The sequence below is a fragment of the Poecilia reticulata genome, chromosome 9 (genome assembly GCF_904066995.2).
Source record: "Poecilia reticulata chromosome 9, P_reticulata-male-v2, whole genome shotgun sequence".
Taxonomy (NCBI): Eukaryota; Metazoa; Chordata; class Actinopteri; order Cyprinodontiformes; family Poeciliidae; genus Poecilia; species Poecilia reticulata.
Window position 1 is genome coordinate 9284835 of NC_088838.1, and position 20094 is coordinate 9304928.

A 20094-nucleotide genomic window follows, 5' to 3' on the forward strand; every position below is an offset into this window, starting at 1 on the left:
ATTCTAGCTATTGATTTGATGTCACACTTTAAAATTTGGAGGTATTCCTCACTTTTCATTACTGTACCCACTTTGTACCCACCATTACCACTGCTACCACATCGACCTTCAACATGATGCTACCATAGCTGTGCTTGGCAACTGGGGGTTTTTAGGCTTGAAAGCCTCTTCTCGATTTCTCCAAACATCATTCTTGTCACTCTGGTCAAATAGCTCAATCTTTACCTCCTCTGACCATACATGTTACATTTTTTGCCTCTTTTTGAGTAGCCAGATATTATTCCCTTCGCTGAGGATAGTGGCAGAAGTGTCTCTGCTTCCCTTTTAAGACAGACTTGAGCTTCTAAGATTCCTAGCTTGTTTAGAAAAACCTAATTAGTTTTATTTTACGGAGGTGGCAGTTTGGATAAGATGGCTGAGAATTTGACATATCTGAGTGCTCCAACAAGAAAATGATGCTAAACACATGAAAAGTGTTTTCGGGAAGGATAAAGCAGGTAATCATTAAGCTTCTAAAGAGAGCTAAAAGCTTTAAACAGCCGTGTTTGTATTGATCATGATTATGCTTAGGATTTAGGCAAAATGTGACAATGTTTTTTTTTTCTCTTTTTCACACTTTAATGTCTGTGGGTTTATCTTGTAGATGAATGGCCAGCCTTTTGCTGCTTCATTTCTCTGTTAGTTCGTTTTGTTGTACACCGAGGGTGAGATGTATCACACGTAAACAAAGAGTTCCTCTAAAGGCTTCATAATGGGAGTCTGGGACGGGGTCAAAATCATCATTTCTAAACTGTCCCTTACCCCCTTGTACTTAATGAGTAGCATTAATTACCAGTAATGAACTTTAATGAACATCTGAGCTCAAATCACAGATAGCGTGTTGCAGAGAAATTGCAGGAAACCAGACCAAAAGCGGATGCATCCATCACTTCAGCTCCAATCTCTGATTTAATTTCCATTGTTAGATCAATCAACTAACTGAGGCTGAAGGGCAGGTCAGGAATCTACACGCACACATACACACACACACACACACACACACGCACACACACACACACACACACACACACACACACACACACACACACACACACACACACAAAATGTTCTCGCACACAAAAACACACACCAACACACAAAAAATCCACATCAAGGTGACTGTGAGCATGTCAGCGACATTAACTCGGCTCCGAATCTAGCATCCTGCAGCACTCTAATCTGTTCCATCAAAAGGTCTGGTGACGCTTGCGATTGATTAGTCATGCATGTTTTCGTAAACTGAAATGTGACACGGTGGAAGAGTGGGAGGGTGAAATGAAACTGCTGCAAATGCCACCGGGGTTAGCGCAAAGCTAAATCTACGGGAGTGACTTTATCTGGAGATCTCTGGCGTCTGTGGGGTGAACTTGTTTAGATTGAATCCTTGTCATCCACTCATCTCCCAGTGAACAGAATAAAAGTCAGTGGGTTAAAGATAACGTCACGGTTATTAAGTACTTATTTTTCAAAAAAGGACAAACAGTTTCCTTCGACATCTCATCATTTTGACTCTGCAGGTCACAGCGTTGTGTCTATTGGTCGGTGTCCCCGTCACCCGATAATTAATACAAGGTTGTATAAAGAAAAAAAGAATGGATGCAAATTGATTCTTATGTAGGAAAAAGGTTTCCCGTCCCTCTCTATCCCTGCTTCGTCCTTGCACCGTCACGAGGCCGGTGCCACTAAGTGAGAGATGAGGTAGACCTTGAACAGATCACTAGTCCATCACAAGGTAACACAAAATAGAAATCACGCTCAGGCACACACTCACACCTAAGGGCAATCTAGTCCAATTAACATAAGGCTCGTGTTTTTGGATGGCAGGAGGAAACGAGGATGCTTGGAGAGAAGCCAAGCATGCACAGGAAAAACACAGAGATATTCCTGGCTGGGATTCAAACCCAGGACCTTCTTCGTGTGAGACAGCAGAGGTAACAACTCCTCAGTTGTGCAGCTATGGTAAGTTTCTGACTTGTTGTGGATCACTTTCTATTTATGTTGTTGAACAAATCTGGTGTGACCCATTTTTCATGTTTCGTTTAGCTTTTCTGGTTATCAGGCATTCACAAGCCACCACGCAGGATTGAGTCTGGCGCGTTCTTTTCACACTATGCTATTTTTTAAAATATATATATATATATATATATATATATATATATATATATATATCAGTCCTGGCTTGAATTGCCTGAATTCACCCAGTTAATTCTTGAAATCCTATTTCTTGCGACGTAAATAAATACTTGCGTTACAGATTTTGGAAATAAGCAACTTCACAAGCGTCATCAGAAGCAAGTCAGCAGAGACTCGGATGACACGTTCACCTTCAAATAAAACTGAACGGCTTACTATCAAACTTTAATTATGGTGTGGGACTGACTGAGGGAGGGATCAGCTTTTTCCCATGTCTAATGAATCACATGAAAACAGATTTTACAGATGAATATATCATAAAAAAAATAATTTGCGCGAGGAGAAAACTGAGGCAACTTTGAACTAATGCTGACCTCAACTTCTAAATCTGTAGCTTTAATGAGTTTCTGAACATTTGCCCCCTGCAGGCAGGCATTTCCCGAAACATCTGGCTTTAATTCACCCCCGATGTTTCCTCTGTGAATTAAATTGTACACCTTGTTTTGTTGTTTGGCGCGTCCTGTTGATTTAACGTGGATCATTGCTCTCACTGGTTCTTCGAAATGTGTCTTTACGATGCCTTTTGGCAGACGGCTCCTTGGCTGGTCCTGTGCAAAAAGAAAAAAGTAACTGGCCTTTAATCCTATAATTGCGTGCGCTACCCTTGGCATCAACAACTGCAATCAAGCATTTGGGATATTCCCCATCGCTCAGATTTATAACAGTTACATTTTCGTCTCGTGGGTTCACAGAATATTTTCCCAAATCGTGGGAATCGTCAAGATGCTTTTATGTGGAAATGTGGGATTATCTTTTTAATCTCTGTTGGTCAGCAATGGGTTTGATCTTTGAACCATCTCATGGATGCCATGTTTGCCCAGTCTCTCCTTCATCTTTTAGCTGATTGATAAACACTGACCTGAACCGAGGCAAGTTAGTTCTGCTGTTCCGGTTTCTTTTTGTGACCTCCTGTCAGAGTCCCTGATGGAGTAATCGTGGTGCGACCATCACTTCTGGGAATGTTCATCAGTGTTTTCTCCGTTTCATTGAGGTTTACTGAAGTCCCAAAGCTTTAGAGATAACTTTGTAACCCTTTCCAGAATGAGAAACATATTTTTAGATCTGCTTGCCTGCTTCATGGTGTCCTATTTAAGGAACTTTTTTGATTATTTGGATCTGACTGTTACCGGCTGTGTCTAATATGATGTTAATATGTGCTTAATAATAGTTAATTCAGGATTAAAAGTTGGTTTGGAAAACATTTGTCTTGCACTAAATGTAATCATGAAGAAATGACCTTCTGACCTTTGCCGTTTCTGCTTCAAAAAAGTCCAACACAGTTCACGAAGCATCATTCTGTATGTAAACTTCTGATTTTGCAGACATTAATAAATTTCCCACATTTTCTCCCTCTCTCTTATTTTGGTTGAAATTAGCAAATAGAGAGCGCTTTGGTCATTTACACAAGACAAGCTTGGTGTGATTTAAAAACTTCAGACAGAAAATTGTTTTACGTGGGTTTTTTATTTTTTGGTGTATGCAAACTTCTCATTTCAACTGTAACAGAAACATTAAACAAACATTAAAGTACGGCAAAAAGTAAAAAACAGAAGAGAGATTTTTTTTTCCACAGACATTCTAGCAGTGGTTAAAAACGTCAAAACACAATTTAGAGATTTTTCTCTAAAAAAAACGACTAATTGTTAATTGTCTTCACCGTCCTTCAGAAGAAGATGAAGTTTCACGGAGTTCCATCTTTTCATTTCGTGTTCATGCATAAGCAAACATGCATCTGTTAGGAAAGCCGTGACAAAGTGTTGGAGATACATTATCGTGATGATGCCAATATATTTCTGGGTTTACATCAAACAGCTACAACGTAATATTTTCCATCAGAAAGGTTTTTCTTTGGCAGCTGCTTATTTCCTCTTTCATTTGCAGTTGTGTGTGCGTGTGTGTCTTTTTTTATTCCCAGACAAATAATGAATTGCAAAATTGAAAATGTCTGTATACACAAGGTGTAGGTAAACCTTTCTCTACTTTTCTCTTCAGCAGGGAGAGATTTAAACCAGCTGAAAGCAGCATCCTTTTTGGTTTGGGAATGTATTGATACATCTTGTTGTTCCTATAGCGGTAGGAAAATAACGCGTGGGAGCTTCTCTCTGTTTATAATTTCCGCAGTTACCTTGGAAGGGATGAGCTGACCCTCACCTGCACAGCATGCCAGCTTCTAACTCTGCAAAAATAGGCACATTTACTAATGCCGCTTCCGAGAAGTGTTAATCCGGCATCAGCTTGTCAGCCTGGTTGCAGGTATTTGACCTGTGTTAAAAAAAAAAAAAAAAGAAGCACGAATTTAACAGTGAGTGGTTCATACAACATAAGCATGTACCTCTGTAATCGCAGTGCGTAGGTTTTCCAGACTTCTTGTTTTGACTTAGTGCTATTATGAAATCTATCTAGTTCAGCAGTTCACTGAGTAAAAACCACACGTTAATCTCTGTAGTCAAAGATCACCTGCAAACCGTTCTGGAGCCAAACTGACAGAAAAATGCATCACTCAGCATAAACATCCCAGCAAAGAGGGAGCTCTGCTGTAGTAATTAAATTTTTTAATCACATTTCTGTTATCTTAATGACAGCAAGAAGGTTCTTTTATTAAATAATCTAATTGTTTTGCGAACTAAAAATGGTGAAAAGTTCATTTCAGTGTTGAAAGGCCACTCAGGAAGGAAGCAGCCATTTTTCCAAACGCAACACAGAAAACTCAAAGTTGGCACGTGCAAATATTTTATTTTTTTTCCACCACTCATACATTTATGGTATTGTAATAAAATATTGCTTTATTTACGGAGGTAAATTGTCTTCATGTCTCTAATTTTGCAGGCCACAAAACCACAAAGTGCTTCGTAGTAAAAACACAGATGGTAGAAACGTAAAAGAACAAATAAAAACAGAATGCATTCAAGTCCGAACTAGCTAAAACCAGTCTGAATAAACGAGTCTTCAACTGCTTCTTAAAAGAATCAACAGACTTTTCGCATATTTGTAAAATAGGCACCAATAAGTATCACCAGCACCATCGTACACACAGCTTGTAAGTTAGAAACAAATCAGCCCATATGAAATGAGTGAATTAAAGCAGAAATGACACATTCCAGGATTGTGGAAACTGGTTCAGGCTTCCATTAACCTGAATGTTTGTTTTTAATACGCCACACACTTTTCTATTTCACCGCTATCTGTAATCAAGTTCTTTTAATGCCTCTCATGCCTTGTTTGCACTTTAGTTCCAAATAAAATTTTAATGAAGCTCCACAGATTGAGAGACGGGGGAGCCGTGCGGTGGCATGAGCAGTGAGAGGGAGGTGAATTAATGAGAATGATTGAAATGAAATACCCCTCGTAACATCCTCATGAAAAGTTCCCAATTACCAGGAGAAAGTCCGTAACGTGCAAATGGACAGATTTTACCGTCTGTGACTCTGATGCAATTTTTTTTTCATTAGTTTCCTTACTTGTGTTTGTGGTATTAAAATTGTATTATTTCGTAAACAAAAGGCAACAACTAAAAAGAAGTCCACATTCAAGATTTGATTTTTTTTGTTGTGGTTTTATGATAATTTTTAGAAATAAAAGCAGCTAAATATTTTGAGAGTGATCGCCCTGTATCTCAAATTTCTCTAATATCATGAATAAAAATACCCTGTAAGTTTGCAGGATGACCTCTGGACCTCGTAAGCGTCATTGTTCCCCAGCTTTCCTCAGACAATAAAATCGACGAACAATTTTTTACATTTTAAATTTGTAAACGAACAGCCTGGAATGCAACTAAAAAAGATGAACAGATCAGTTTAGTCCCCTTCAAAACTCATGTAATTTTAATCAAAAATTTTCATTTTTGCAGTTTTTGACCACCTATATGTCAGTAAACCTTTTGAATCCACCGAATGGCTGGGAAAACTAAATCACCAGTATTGGGGTTCATCGTGATTCACTTCTTTTAAACACACTTTTATTTCACTGATGGGAACGTCCAGGCAACATGCGTTGGTAATCGGATTCTCCTCTTCGCGTTGCGCCGTATATTCTCTATAAGAGACGGGTCAGAGGGCTCTTTCACAAAGCACAGACAGCAGATTAAGGCGGGATTTCCACGGCTGAATCCATCCTTCATTGAGTTTCCCAGAAGCTGCAGCATAGTTTCTCTCGGCAGCTTCTCTGCTCCAGACTTACAGAGAGGCTCTGTTCATCTTTGAGTCTCTTTAATCACAAACAATTACGTTTTACCGCTATCTAAAAAACACCTAATCCTTTTCATCATTCAGAATAATACACCTTGCTCTTAACAGATGGCTTTGCAATAAAATATCACCTAAGAGTCACAAATTCTTACTTTTAGTAATGTAACTGAGATCGCTATTAATAATTGAATCAAAGTTATAAGAGGCAAAGCTGATGTGGTTACATTACAAAGACTGCTGCTCACTCAGTACCCAATACTGAGTGAGCAGCAGTTGACTTCTCTGCAAGTACAGTCATGCGGAAAGATGAGGAAACCCCAATACATGTTGGGGTTTTATGGTTTTGCTGTAAAACTGCGCATGTGGGAAAAAGGCAAGTTAAATGTCACTTACTGACTACTATTGACTCTTAGAGGCTACTAAACTCCTCTCTTTCGGCTATCGATGACTAATTTTCTTTGGGAAAATATTCTGAGGACTGACTAGAATATTTCATCCAGGCTGTTACGACAGAGAGTTAGGGCCACGCTAAGAAAATGGAAATAGTGCAGTTGCAAGAATAAAGTCGTGAAATTGAGAGAGTAAAGCCGTAACATTACGAGAACACAGTCAGAATAGTACAAGAATAAATTCGTATGGTCAATTAAAATGAGCTGCATACTTCTCATTCTGGTGATTAATATTTTTTGTTTACAGAGACATAGTGTTCTATCTTAATCATGGTTTTGGCTGTATGTAGGTTTTTATCTCCAATTTATTTACTGTTTTTGGTTGTTGTGTTATATTTTAGACATTTTAGATATCTCCCAGTTTCAGTTTTAAAAGTTCTTTACAAAGTTAAAGTTTGACAGGCCAGACTAGTGTCATTATATCATTATCAGTATTTGACATGAAAATGATCTCAAAACAGCAATATTATTGTTTATCTCAATAGTTACTTGGACAAGTCATCTCCAGCAAAGTTTGTTATGTTTGCATCCTGTGATACATTTTAGTAAAGAACGTCACACCAACAGTCAAACATGGAGATGTGACGGTTTACTGCTGCTGTGCTTCAAGATGACCTGTTGTGATTGACGACAGGCCAATAAATTCTGCTCTCTACCAGAAAATCTTGAAAGTGGCACCAATAACTAGCTAAAGACAACATGCAAAACTAAGGAGGTAGCTAGTCAAAGTGAGGACAGAAAAACGACCTTAAACGAAACGCTCGTCCCTGAAAACCACGTTTAAAACAATTCAACAAATAGTGGGCTAAAAACCCCCCCACTGCAAATAGAGCTCAAAAGATTCGACTACTTGGATATAAAAGGCTTAGTACCAATTTTCTTGCGCACCTGAGGGCAAGTGTTACTGCACCAAGGGCAAATACTTTTTCACATGGGGTGAGGTTGATTTGGATGATTTTCTTGCTTTATAAAGAGCCAAAAACTACAGTTGTTTTTAGTTTTGTTTTTTATTAGTTACTGATGTAATCTTTGCCTGATATATAAATAAGTTTGATGATCTGACACATTTAGGTGTGAAAAGAAAAAAAAACTAAAAGAGAAGAAGTCTGTAAACAGGTGAACACTTTTTGGCAGCACTGCAGATCTCTCCCTCCAACAGGGGTCATAATAAAGATATAATCAGTATCACTCGCTTCACCCGTCAGTAGACATAATGTTATGCCTGGTAGGTGTACATTTTAGGCCCGAAGTGGATTTAAACTGAACAAGAAATAGACATTGGCTTTTTTTTTTGTTTGTTTTTTTTTAAGGTAAGCACACATTATGCCTTCCTAGGATAAGCTGATAGGCTTGTCACCTGCGTTTGACAGCAAATGATAATAGTTGTCACCCATGAAAATGATCACTTTGTCTGTTTTTGACAGCCTGTGGACACGAGGCGTCACGTTTCCAGTTTTCATATTCAACACGATATCCAGCTGATAATGTGTTTGTTAGAGCCGACACCTGATCAGACGGTAAACGCGACGCACTCCCTCCCGTTCTCTGAGCAGTGACTACCACGGATCCTCTGTTCGCAGCACCGATTTCAAGCAACGCCTCCACCCCACTCCTCTCTTCCACTCTTGAACGCGTAGAAGTTGAATGGCATGTGAGCTCCTCAAACACGTGTGAGCCTGCTTCCCCCCTCTTTGAAGAGCGGATTTTATTTGACATTCAATTACGGGCGGGCGCGTCTATACGTCTGGGAGGCACTGAATGAACAAAACGGCTCATCTCGCATCTCTCACATCCTCTCCCGCTGAGATGCTCCTGGAGCAGAGGCAAACTCACCTTTTCATTACGCAACCCCACATACTACAGCTACGTTTTTGTTTATCAGAGAGCGACCACCGCCTCTCTCTTCCTCTCTCTCTCTCCACCACAAACCCAAGTAAATCCAACATGATTAAATCCTCAAGCCAAAACAAACCTGGATGCTTTCTGCTTTGACATTTCTGAGGTCACAGAGTTGTGGCTCAGTGTCACCAGTTTAAAAAAAAAAAACCCAACAAAAAACAAGTAATTTCACATTATGAGCACAGGGGGTCGCTGTTACCACATTATTAGACTTGGAAAGCTGTCCAGAAACGTTCCCAGAGAGTCTGTTATAAAGCAGGGTGAACAAAGTGTGAAGAATGAGGATGGAACGGGCTCATAATGAGAACTATCTCTGTCTGCTGGTAGACTCCGAGGGCGGTAGAGTCTGATGCGTTCTGTTAATTCAGGCTGTTGGTTTAAATACTGTTTAGTGCATGATCTCATGGCATCGCATCACAGACAGGCAGAGGTGCGAACTGCTCGTCTCCATCACACGTAGGCTGTTTGCGTAATTAGGCTTTGACACCACTCTAATAGGTGCAACAAGTGTTAATTATCAGTGCCGAATGACTGGTAACGGAGAAATGAGCCGTAAATTTAGAGTCTGCTACCACCTATTTTAGCTGTCGTCATCATCATCATCATCATCATCATCATCATCATCATCATCATCATCATCATCATCATCGTCATCATTAGTGTGTTGACTCTAAAAACTGCTGAGGTTTCAAAAGACCTAAGTTGTGACAACCTGCTAACCTTTGGTCAAGGTCGGATGATTGGTCTGATCCAGGGCTCAGGGTTAGGCTTTAAAAATAAGTAAATAATAGACTTACTGTGACTAATATTTTAATGTTAGGACCTAATTGATACTTCCCAGTCCAATGCACTGCGTGGCATAAATATTATTTGTGGCAGCCAGGAATGTGAATGCTCCCTGCAGACAGACATCTGTAGCTTATTCTCACACTAAGAGTGAGAATAATTTTCTCTGTCCAAGAATGGCACCAAACACACAGCAAATAAAGAAAATGATGGTTGAAGGAAAAAAAAAAAGCAACAAAATTGTGCTATTCATGTTTTTGTTGTTGTTTTTTTGGGGAGGGGGGTAGAAATACAGTCAGAAAAGATCTACTACCACTTCGCCCCTCCAGTTGAATCATATATCTTTTGGGAACAAGAACATAAAACAGCATTGGTTTTCTGTTGAAAAATCACTTTATGCTTTCTTTTCAGGGCTTTTCTTCTTCTTCTTCTGTTCTAAAGAGACAGGGAATGAAGTTCTATGTTTTGGCCCCCAGGAGGCTGGAGTCTCGGAGTGGAACGCTGTGGATCATCACAGTCCGAGGCCTTAACCTTAAAGTGAAGGTTGAAGAGTAATACATAATTTAGATTACCAAACAAATAATATACAGATAATTCAAATTTTAACATATACCTACGCATGTATTGTAAATGACAGGCAGAATAATAAACTTTGTAGCTTCATGCTCTGTTTTCACTGTATTTTTTTTATTTTTTTTTAACCAAAATATTAAATGGAAATTTATTGAAGAATACCATTTATTTTATTTGGAAACTGAAAGCAGCAATTATCCCTTCTGCTGCTGAAAACATTACAGTGTGTTTCTTATTATGATTACAATGGCTTTTAAAGCCTTTGTTTATTGTTATTTTAATGCGTGACTCAAAGCAAAAACAAGGAATTGGAGCGCTGCACCTTTTAGAACCGCACAAGTATAACAAGATCACATTATTTGGGTAATTAGTCAGGCTATTTGTTCTAGTAGAAAGCCAGACATACTGCTTGTAGCTTTCTCACTGTTGAAACAGTCTTAAATTAATAAGAGGGCTGGCTGGTGCTCATTTAGTTTCAAAGCAATGAGTATCTATTTTTGCCATCAGAAATATTTCCAAACAGCCAAATTTGTCCTTTTTGCAATCAGGGAGCAAAAGAAACCCACATACACACACGCACACACACACACACACAGCACATGGAAACAAGCACAACTCTATGCTCCATATACTCCAGCACTTTCTCTGGCATTTCTCTAAAAGGACTTTACACAGAGAGAACAGTGTGACAGAAATTATAAGGGGTTTTAAAAGCATCTCTTATATATATATATATATATATATATATAGCTTCTTTTATGTTGCTTGGTTCTCAGAAGGTCACAGAGGGTCAACACTGCATTGATAGTTGAAGACTTTCTGCCCTGTCAATGGACAGAAAAGACAAGCATGTTTCCACTCCTAAGGGACATGTTGAAGCTAACATGTTGTTGTTATGGGAGTACGCAGAGATAACCCACAAACACAGGAAAAGTGTAACTTTTCACCAAGTTTGACTAGAATTAGCATTAGAGCTGTTGCTAAACTGAGACGGAGTTTAACTATGTCGATTCATTCACAGCACAAACATACCAGCTTTGCTCTACCAGGCTAGACAAGCGTGTGTAATGGCTGACTCAACCAGCATCCTCAGTTGTACCCAGATTAAGATGTAGAGAGGGAAGCTAACGTTTGTGCTAACTGAAATAATTTCAATAGCTAATATGTCATGTCCTCTAAAAATGTTGGTTCCTCCACCTGACGCTGCCCCCAGGAAACACATAAATACATTTAATTTTACTGTCAACAGATGTTTCTTGCACAAATTTCTGCATTCTTGTCCATTCTTGATTTCTGCTTGACTGTTAGGTTAGCTAAATACGCTAAGCTGCTCTAACACATATGAGAGTGTGTGTGTGCGTGGTCCTCCTATTCCATTCTATACCTCTTTACAAAATACATTTGCTTCATAGCTGGTTTATATTCAACCAGTTGTGTTTATTTTGTACAGTTGAAAATGGCAATCTGTGAAGAATGATGAGGCCCTTTTCAGTCTGGTCAATCAATCTGGGCCACATATTTTAAAGGGGCAGTAGTACGTGTTTTCCAGCCACATTTTGTGGCACAATAAAGTAACTATGTTGCCTTGAGTTTTTTATTAAATTGCGGTATACATCAAATGTATTAAAATGAATTTAACTTTGTAATTTGACGCCTTGAAATTGTTGTCTGTCTCTTTAAGACCCTCCTGCTCTTTCTGAAACTCCGCCTACAGGAAGTTATTACAACATCGCTCCTCTACTAACCCTTTCACAATATTTCTATCAGCTTTGCACTGAGAAGTAGCTTGTATAATGAGCTCAACAGACGCACAGTTCTATCAGATGTTTGCCAATTGCTGCTGGCTAGTCTGAAGGAGCTGAGTGGGGGAGTAGAAGGTGTGGGCTGCTCTGTGAGGTGGAAGCTTGGAAACTGCTGTAAATGCGAACATTTACAGCTGTCTTTAGAATGTGTACGTAAATTAGGATCAAATATGTTTGTTTCGTCTTTGCTGTGCAAAACATCTGTGCAAAACCCAGATGTTTTGCACAGCTGAATGGTTGCTATGGTAGATTAAAGGATTTCTACAACATGCATTAAAGAATCAAGGCAACACTCCAGGTATGTTTATGATGAGGGAATAATATTATCGCATGATATAAAGCTAAAAAGAAAAAAGTCAATTTCACATAATACTGCTCCTTTAATCAGAGCCAATCACAGCAGATCAACACGCCTTCTGGCAAACATCAGAAAAATGAACTAAATCTATTGAAATTCACAAGAAAATCCCTGGAAAACTGTTTTATTTCACCCATCATACCAAAAGGACATGGTCCACATTTAAATTAAGCATCCCTAAAAACACCAGCAGCAATCAAAGGAAACTGATAAACAATTATTAGCAATTATTAGTTAATGGCAAGATTTTCCATGGCAGAAACCCATCATTTGTAAGCTTAGGTTCTTGAGGACGCCTACGCCTCTGAGAAAGGAGTGAGGTAAAGAGAGGCAGGAGGGAAAGAGAGCGCAGAGAGGAGAAGGAGGGGGTGATGTGCATCAGTCCACTGGCGCTCAAATGGGTAACTGCGAGCACAGCAGACTGAAGTGGAGCGGCAGGTCCAACTACGAGCCAAGTGAGACAGCGTCCCCCTTTCCGAAGCGTCACCCGTAGGACCCGGCGCGGCTCTGACCGCTGCAGAGAAACTTGCGTCTGCTCCCGCAAGTGCAAGCGCTCAGTATGCGGACCAACCCCTGCAGCTGCGCAGGCTGACTGACTGAGACCAGTTTAAAAAACGCTCCTAATCCATTTTTTTCCCTCTCCTTCCCCCTGAGGATTACTCCTTTATTCAGTGATAATGGGTAAGTCATTCAGTTCTTCACTGTTTTAGTGACACAGTTTCTGTCTCTTCAGTCTCCTTGTAGTCAGGACGACAGCTGTGATCAGCTTAAACTGAAAGATTTCTACTATAATGAGTCTGTCTCTATTCGTTGCCAGTATTTCTGCTACAAAAATAGTTGTTTTTTTTTAATATACCTGTTCGCTTAATCAAAACTACATTCGTCTCTAACTTGTCTTCATATGCATCTGTAAATAGTAAAAGTCCCTGTGAACATTTCTTAATGAAGCAGGTCTCAAAAACAGACGTCAAGCTGTTACCCAGAGCATAGCCACTGTTTGAGAAAACGAAAGTCTTACCTTTACTCATTCAATCCATGTTGTTGCATGCATTTTCAGAAACTGAGTCATCCCTTTGATTGCCTGTGCCCCACTCTACCCCCAACAGGTTCTGTGATGTTGGACTGGAGGTTATCTTGTCTTCTTCTGCAGGCAGCTGTTCTGCTGCTGCTCAGCAAGGGGGAGAGGATGTGCCCTGCGAGTTGTCGCTGTGAAGGAAAGATTGTTTATTGCGAGTCCGGCATCTTCCAAGACATTCCAATAAACATCACGACGGGGTGTCAGGGTTTGTCTCTGCGCTATAACAACCTGCTGGTTCTGCTGCCGTACCAGTTTGCCCAGCTCAATCAGCTCATCTGGCTTTACTTGGACCACAACTCCATCCACAGCATCGACGCCTTAGCCTTCCACGGCGTGCGCAGGCTGAAGGAGCTTATTCTGAGCTCCAACAGGCTGAGCTTTCTGCACAACAACACATTCAGTGCCATACCGAACCTGAGAAATCTGGACCTTTCCTATAATCAGCTGCAGTCTCTGCAGCCAGGCTATTTCTACGGGCTGCGCAAGCTGCAGAATCTGCACCTCAGATCTAACGGGCTGAAACAGATCCTCATTCGCACGTTTCTGGAATGCCGCGGCTTGGAGTTTTTGGACTTGGGTTACAACCGCTTGCGCAGCCTCACTCGCACCACGTTTTTGGGGCTCTTCAAGCTGAGAGAGCTACATTTGGAACACAATCAATTCTCCCGGATTAATTTCTACATTTTCCCACGCCTTACCAATCTCCAGGCGCTCTATCTGGCATGGAACCGCATCCGGTCGATAAGCCAAGGGGTTCCTTGGACCTGGCCGAAACTGCAGAAGCTGGATCTTTCTGGGAACGAAATCCAAACGCTGGAGCCGGACGTTTTCCGCTGTATGCCGAGCTTGCAGACGCTTAACCTGGAAACTAACAAGCTGAGCAGCGTTCCTGTGGAGGTGGTGGAGGCGTGGACTGCCCTGACCACAATCAGCCTGGCGGGCAACGCCTGGGACTGCAGCCCCAGCATCTGCCCCCTCATGGGCTGGCTCCGGACTTTCAGGGACCCCAAAGACATCAACATGATTTGCAGCGGTCCCAAGGCCACGCAGGGCGAAAGGGTGGTGGACGTGGTGAGGAATCGCTCGATATGTGCGGACGCTGCAAACATGTTCTCGACCACAACTGTGGTCATTCTGACCTCCACCCAAGCTGTGAGTGTCACGGTTTGGCCGGCAGCCACCGGAGTCCCGGCCCTGACTCGTCCATCACCGCCGCCACAGAAATTTACCCCATCTCCTCTGAGTCCTGGCGGGACACACATAAAGATGGCGGATCCCAAAGCCGCCTCCACCACCACCACCCTGAGCTCTACGCCCCCCTTCTCTCCACAGACCTCCACGCCATTTATCCCAGAGCTGCAGTTTGAACATATGGCTTTCCATAAAATCATTGCAGGCAGTGTAGCCCTGTTCCTGTCAGTGGCATTGATCCTGCTGGTTATTTACGTCTCGTGGAGGCGCTACCCCAACACCATGAGGCAGCTGCAGGAGCACTCAGTCAACCATAAGCGCAGGAAAAAGGCCCGCAAGCAGGAACAGGACCTGAATTCTCAGCTGCAGGAGTACTACCTGACTTACCACTCCAACTCGGAGGCGCTGGACTCGTTGGTGAATGAAAACAGGCCGTGCACATGCACCATTTCAGGATCCATAGAGTGCGAGGTGTGAGTGCTCCGCCTTCAGGAGACATGCGGTCTCGTTTTTCGAGCGGAGATAAATGGATTTTTATTTTTTCTCTGTTGGAAGATAAGGAGGCTTTATCTCTGATGCAAGCAGATAGTCTGCAGCGCTGAAGGAAATACTTGGGGCTTTTGGCACGACGATGTGCACAGAAAGGATGAATTGAATGGGAAGATATATTTGGAGCTAATTATCGCCCCGACTGACATGGGAGGAGTGGTGGGATTAGCTGTGTACGGTCCAAACCCACGACGGGACATCTGCTGCGGCACAAATGGGCTCTGCAGAGAGACTGACCTTGTTCTTAGTCAGAGCATACTCTCATGAACCTACAAAGCCACTGTTTTTACTTACTCATTCGGTTCCAATCATGTAGCTCGTAAAGCATTTAGGACATATGCGCTCTCTGTGAGTTTGTACGTGTGCGAGTGCGTCCCGTTGCCATCTGGTCAGACGACTAACAGCTCTGCACCTTCTTCTCACAGATAGCATTAGTCCGGTTGAGTTATTCCACAGTTGGCAGACGGGCTCAGCCGTAGCAGCCGTACCCAGTGTGTGTGTGTGCGCGCGCATGTGTGTGTGTGTGTATGATGGGGGTGGGGGGCAATCACAAAGAGAGCATCATTTGCATGAAGCCACTCTCCTTATTAAAGATGCTTCTCTTCCATGGGAGATGATCTGTCTGAACGGATAAAAGAAAATATGTACGTTTTCCGTTTGTATCGTCACAATCGACCCAAATGAGGGATATTTAAAGCTCATGAGACTAACCTCAGGACTGAGATGTACAAATGTGTCAGGTCCAGTTAAGGCCTTGGATGACTGTGTGTGCGTGTGTGAGAGTGTGTGCGAGTGAGTGTGAGAGGAGTAACAGCGTTAATTTTCATATCAAGTTTTGTATTCATTATTGCTGTCATTATATTTATGCATTGTTTGTGTAAAGATATATTAATATGTGTGTTTTTGACTGTACAAATTAAAAGAAACACTGATGGTTGATGGGAGGAAAACAAAAAAAAAAAGAAATCACAAGACAGAAAAAAAGTCTGTACTTTACCCATTCATGACAGGAGCAGTGGCAAAAGTGTACACACTCTGGTTAAAACGCCATTTCATGAGGTAAAACCTTTAATTTGATAAATGTCAGTTCAACTGAAGAAACAGAGGGAAAATAGAACAAAGAGAAAAGTGCAATAGCCCGGTTGCATAAATTTGCACACCATCAAATTAACACGCACCTTTTGGTTTCATCTCAGCGTGAAGATTCACACCAACTTCATGTTGTTGGGAATCAGATTAAATCGAGATGATGCTCATCTGTCCTGATGTTTGCTCGTTTGCCTCTGTTAGCTAAAGCCCTCGTTTCCAGAGAGAGAGGTCACAAAGGATCAAATGGATCTCGTTGTGTGAAGGTACCAAAAAATTACACTGCAACGTTTGTATGCCATGGTCCATTGAATAAACTCATCAACAACTGAGGAGATTAATTGCAAAATAAGTGACACATTTAATAAAACAAGAGCCGGGGGGCTGCCAAGAGGATTACAGCAACACTTGGAAGAGTTATAGGATTCCTGTTGCTTTCTGGTTGTACTGCAGTAAAGCCTTACCCCTCCCCCCCTTATAAAACCTAATTGTTTTGTTGTCTAGAAGCCTCTTATAGCCTTCAAATTTAATTGTAATTTGTAAAAATAAATAAAATCATAAGACCTTAGGTCTCTGAAAAACGTCTCTAACCTGGTCATCTGCCTCCGGTTCTGCTCTCTCTCCACATGTAAACACAGTGTCCTGTGTTTACATGTGACTGTTGTGTTCTGCATTTCTCTGTCAACTTTGTGGCTGAAAATCACTTATGAATATTTTTCTGGGAAAACCCCCCCCCAAAAAAAACACGAGGAATGACAAGAACTAAATAACACAGAAGAAATGTTCACTAGAATGAAAATGAGGTAAAATATTTAAGGTAATCTATATCCAGTCAGATCAAATTTAAGTTATGTGGAAAGGAGAAATGGCCACTGTGACCTCTTTACCGAGGTCATGTGTGTTGAAACAGCAAACAGTATTGTTTCTCGTGTGATGACGAGCTAAAGTTTCATTTTCTAACGTGTGGTTCAACAATACCATGCACAACAAAACCTTGTGTTAAAAGTTTTTTCAACTAACATGAAAGAAATAAAACTTTTAATATCACCTTGTTGTTGGAACTGAAATACTCAGTTCATTTTTCTCCAGTAGCGAAACAGTTTATTGAGGTTTTACGCTTGTTAGAACCAGAATCAGGAAGACATTGATGCTGTTTGGTTAAGCCTGTGTTTACTTATTGCACTTTGTATCGCTATGACATCATTCACCAACTTTACACAACACCGCAGCAGATGACCAAACTGCAAACAAAGCTGCACTAAATATTCCAAAGAGTAAAAGTAAGTTAAAGCGTTTCAGTCAAAACTAACATTTCTATTTGTGTGATTAAGTATGGCTGATAAACAGAAGAAAATATGTTGGTTTGGTTAAATATTCTGGTAAAACGACTAATGTTGGAGTGAAGTCAAACTCGAACTTTTCACTGTGCATCACCAAAAAAAATAAAATAAAATCCTCCCCACAATGAAGCATGGTGGTGGCAGCATCATGCATTACTGTTCTCCTTATGAAACTGGGTTTTTTTTGTCAAGACTGATTAAGAAGTTCTGGAGGTTTTGGGTCCATTTTGACTCAAAACTAAAGGTGAAGAGAGATCTCATGTTTTCCCATCAAAATAAGCCCAAACAAAAACAACGGCTTCACCAGAAGAAGATTAATGGTTCAGAATGGCAGAGGCAGATCGCCGGACTAAATATAACTGAGCATCTGGGCAAATATTAGCAGCAGAAGATGTAGAGTGCAGATAGAGCAATCTGCAAGCTGAAATTGAATAAAAAGGTGCTTCAACAAAGCGTTAGTTTAAGGGATTCATACTTATGTAACCAGGCTCCTCCTGCTTTTTAAAAGTTTTATGTACCCCACCCCGCCATAACAGATTGCTTCGTTTTTATGATTAAGTGTACTAAGCTAATGTCACATTAAAGGTGAGAATAGTTTTAAAACTATTTATCATGGTGTCTTTTTATTTTATTATTTTTTTTTACATAAAAACAAAACTTAACAAGGGGTATGCACACTTATAACAGCCACTGTGTGGAAAGAAAGAAATGCCTTTTAATCCGTGTGTTTTTGCCTGAAAGTGACACATTTCGGTTGCGTTTCGAAGGCGGCTGTCGTGGTTCCAGATGCCTCCTTTTGCTACTTTTTTTCTGCGAGCTCCTCTGGTATTCCCAAATCCCTGACGGAAATGTTCATTCAACCCGCCACAAGTGGATTACACGCTCCACCTTGGGCTCGGGAGAGGAGAGCCTGGAAATGAGCGGGTTTAAACTTTTAGGTTCTGCTTTCAGAGCCAGAGGAGCTTAAGTAGCAGATGTCTTTGTTTTGTTTTTTTCCGTGGGACGACATGAAACCGATTTGGATGCAGAAACGTGCAGGAAAAGCCTCGGTTCGACGGTGTTCTACCTCTCGGGGCGGGAAGAATCGCTCTGGCGCGGGAAAATGAAGGAGAGAGTGGAGGCGGTGCGGCCGAGGTCGAGACGGGTTAGCTGTAATTTAGTTATCATCCACCTTGCTGCGACCTTTTCTCCCCGCTTCAATTACGTGTTCATTTAGAGAGGGGAACATTATGTGAACGTGTTGGGGCTGATTCTACTCTATACACTTGGATGTTTCTGTTGGCAGCCTTGGTAAAGATGTGTTAAGGCCCAACAGATAAACGTATACATTTCATTGTAGATGTATAAACTTGGAAAAAAATGTGACGTTTACCTCGAAGCCATTTATTGATTAGTAATATTCTATAACGTCAGTGTTTAGTTGTTAGAGCTACAGATGTCACACTGGCTGCTACCCTTAACAATCCCTGGAAAATTAATTAAGAAAAGCATTTTTATAATGAATTCTTACTTTCCCTGTTGCATAAATATGACATGGAAAAAGCATCAATTTCTTGAAAAGGAAAGCATAGTTTTCTTCCTCAGTAGAGAAAATGATGGTATGAAGGTGGAAAAAAATGCCCACTGCTCACTGATGGAGAATGACGAAGGGTGGCCACCACATCTCCATGACAACCATTAGTCACTATCTAAATGGAAAAGGGTCTTCTAGGAAAATTTTTTTTTAAAAACACCAGAGTGAGCAGGTGGAGTCTGCAGATCTCCAAGGAGTTTAGCTTAACTTTTGTCGGATGAAGGACGACAACGAACGCTCTGTGCAGGTTATGAAACCAACCCAAGATGAAACATATGGTAGAAAATCTATGGCGCCGTCGGCTTCTTTTCCTCTTCCAAAGACGTCTTCTCAAATTGCATGAAATTAATTTGCTGAAATAGTGGAGGATTTTAAATAAAAACCTGATGAACTCTAACAGAAAATGTACTGGGACTTCAGATAACAATGGCTGCGCAGTTAGTAGCACCGTTGTCATGCAGCAAGAAGGTCGTGGGTTTGAATCCCGGCCTGGTGTCTCTCTGCATGACTTTTGCATGTTCTCCCTGTGCATTGGTGGGTTCTCTCCAGGTACTCCAGCTTCCTCCCAAAGTCCAAAAACATGACTGTTAGGTTAGTTTGTCTCTCCAAATTGTCCTCAGATGGATAATGATCCAAAACGTTCATCTCCTGCCGTCTCAGCCCCCAGTTGTTAATCCTACAGAGAACAAGTGGAGTAAGCTGAAGAGAACATAAGAAAAAGTCCAGGATGATCTAGAGAGATCGCAGAATAATCCTTCTGGTTAACCTTGTGAAATGTTGTAAGGAAGACTGAATGACCCCTTATTGCCAAAAGCTCTTCCACCATGAAAAATAACAATTTCTAACATACATTTCTCAGAGTAAGTTTATGCTGATATAATAAAACACTTTTTTATTTTTATTTTTAAAACCCGTCTTTCCCAGGGGTGGAAATAAATTTGTCTGGAGCTGCGGAGAGGGAAAAAAAAGCGTGTCGTCGTGAGCGTCTTTTACG

General features: G+C 41.0%; 1 protein-coding gene across 2 annotated transcripts; it reads left to right on the forward strand.

Moving 5' to 3' along the window:
- The first annotated feature begins 12504 nt into the window (after positions 1-12504).
- On the forward strand, positions 12505-18133 carry LOC103469683 (leucine-rich repeat transmembrane neuronal protein 4-like). Of its 2 annotated transcripts, none has more exons than XM_008417535.3 (2): positions 12505-12964; positions 13390-18133. In XM_008417535.3, the coding sequence occupies exons 1-2, from the start codon at positions 12961-12963 to the stop codon at positions 15027-15029; spliced, it is 1644 nt and encodes a 547-aa protein (XP_008415757.1). In that variant the 5' UTR covers positions 12505-12960; the 3' UTR covers positions 15030-18133. The 2 variants fall into 2 exon arrangements, with proteins under 2 accessions (XP_008415757.1, XP_017162415.1); XM_017306926.2 differs by having other exon boundaries at positions 13434-18133.
- The last annotated feature ends 1961 nt before the right edge of the window (positions 18134-20094 follow it).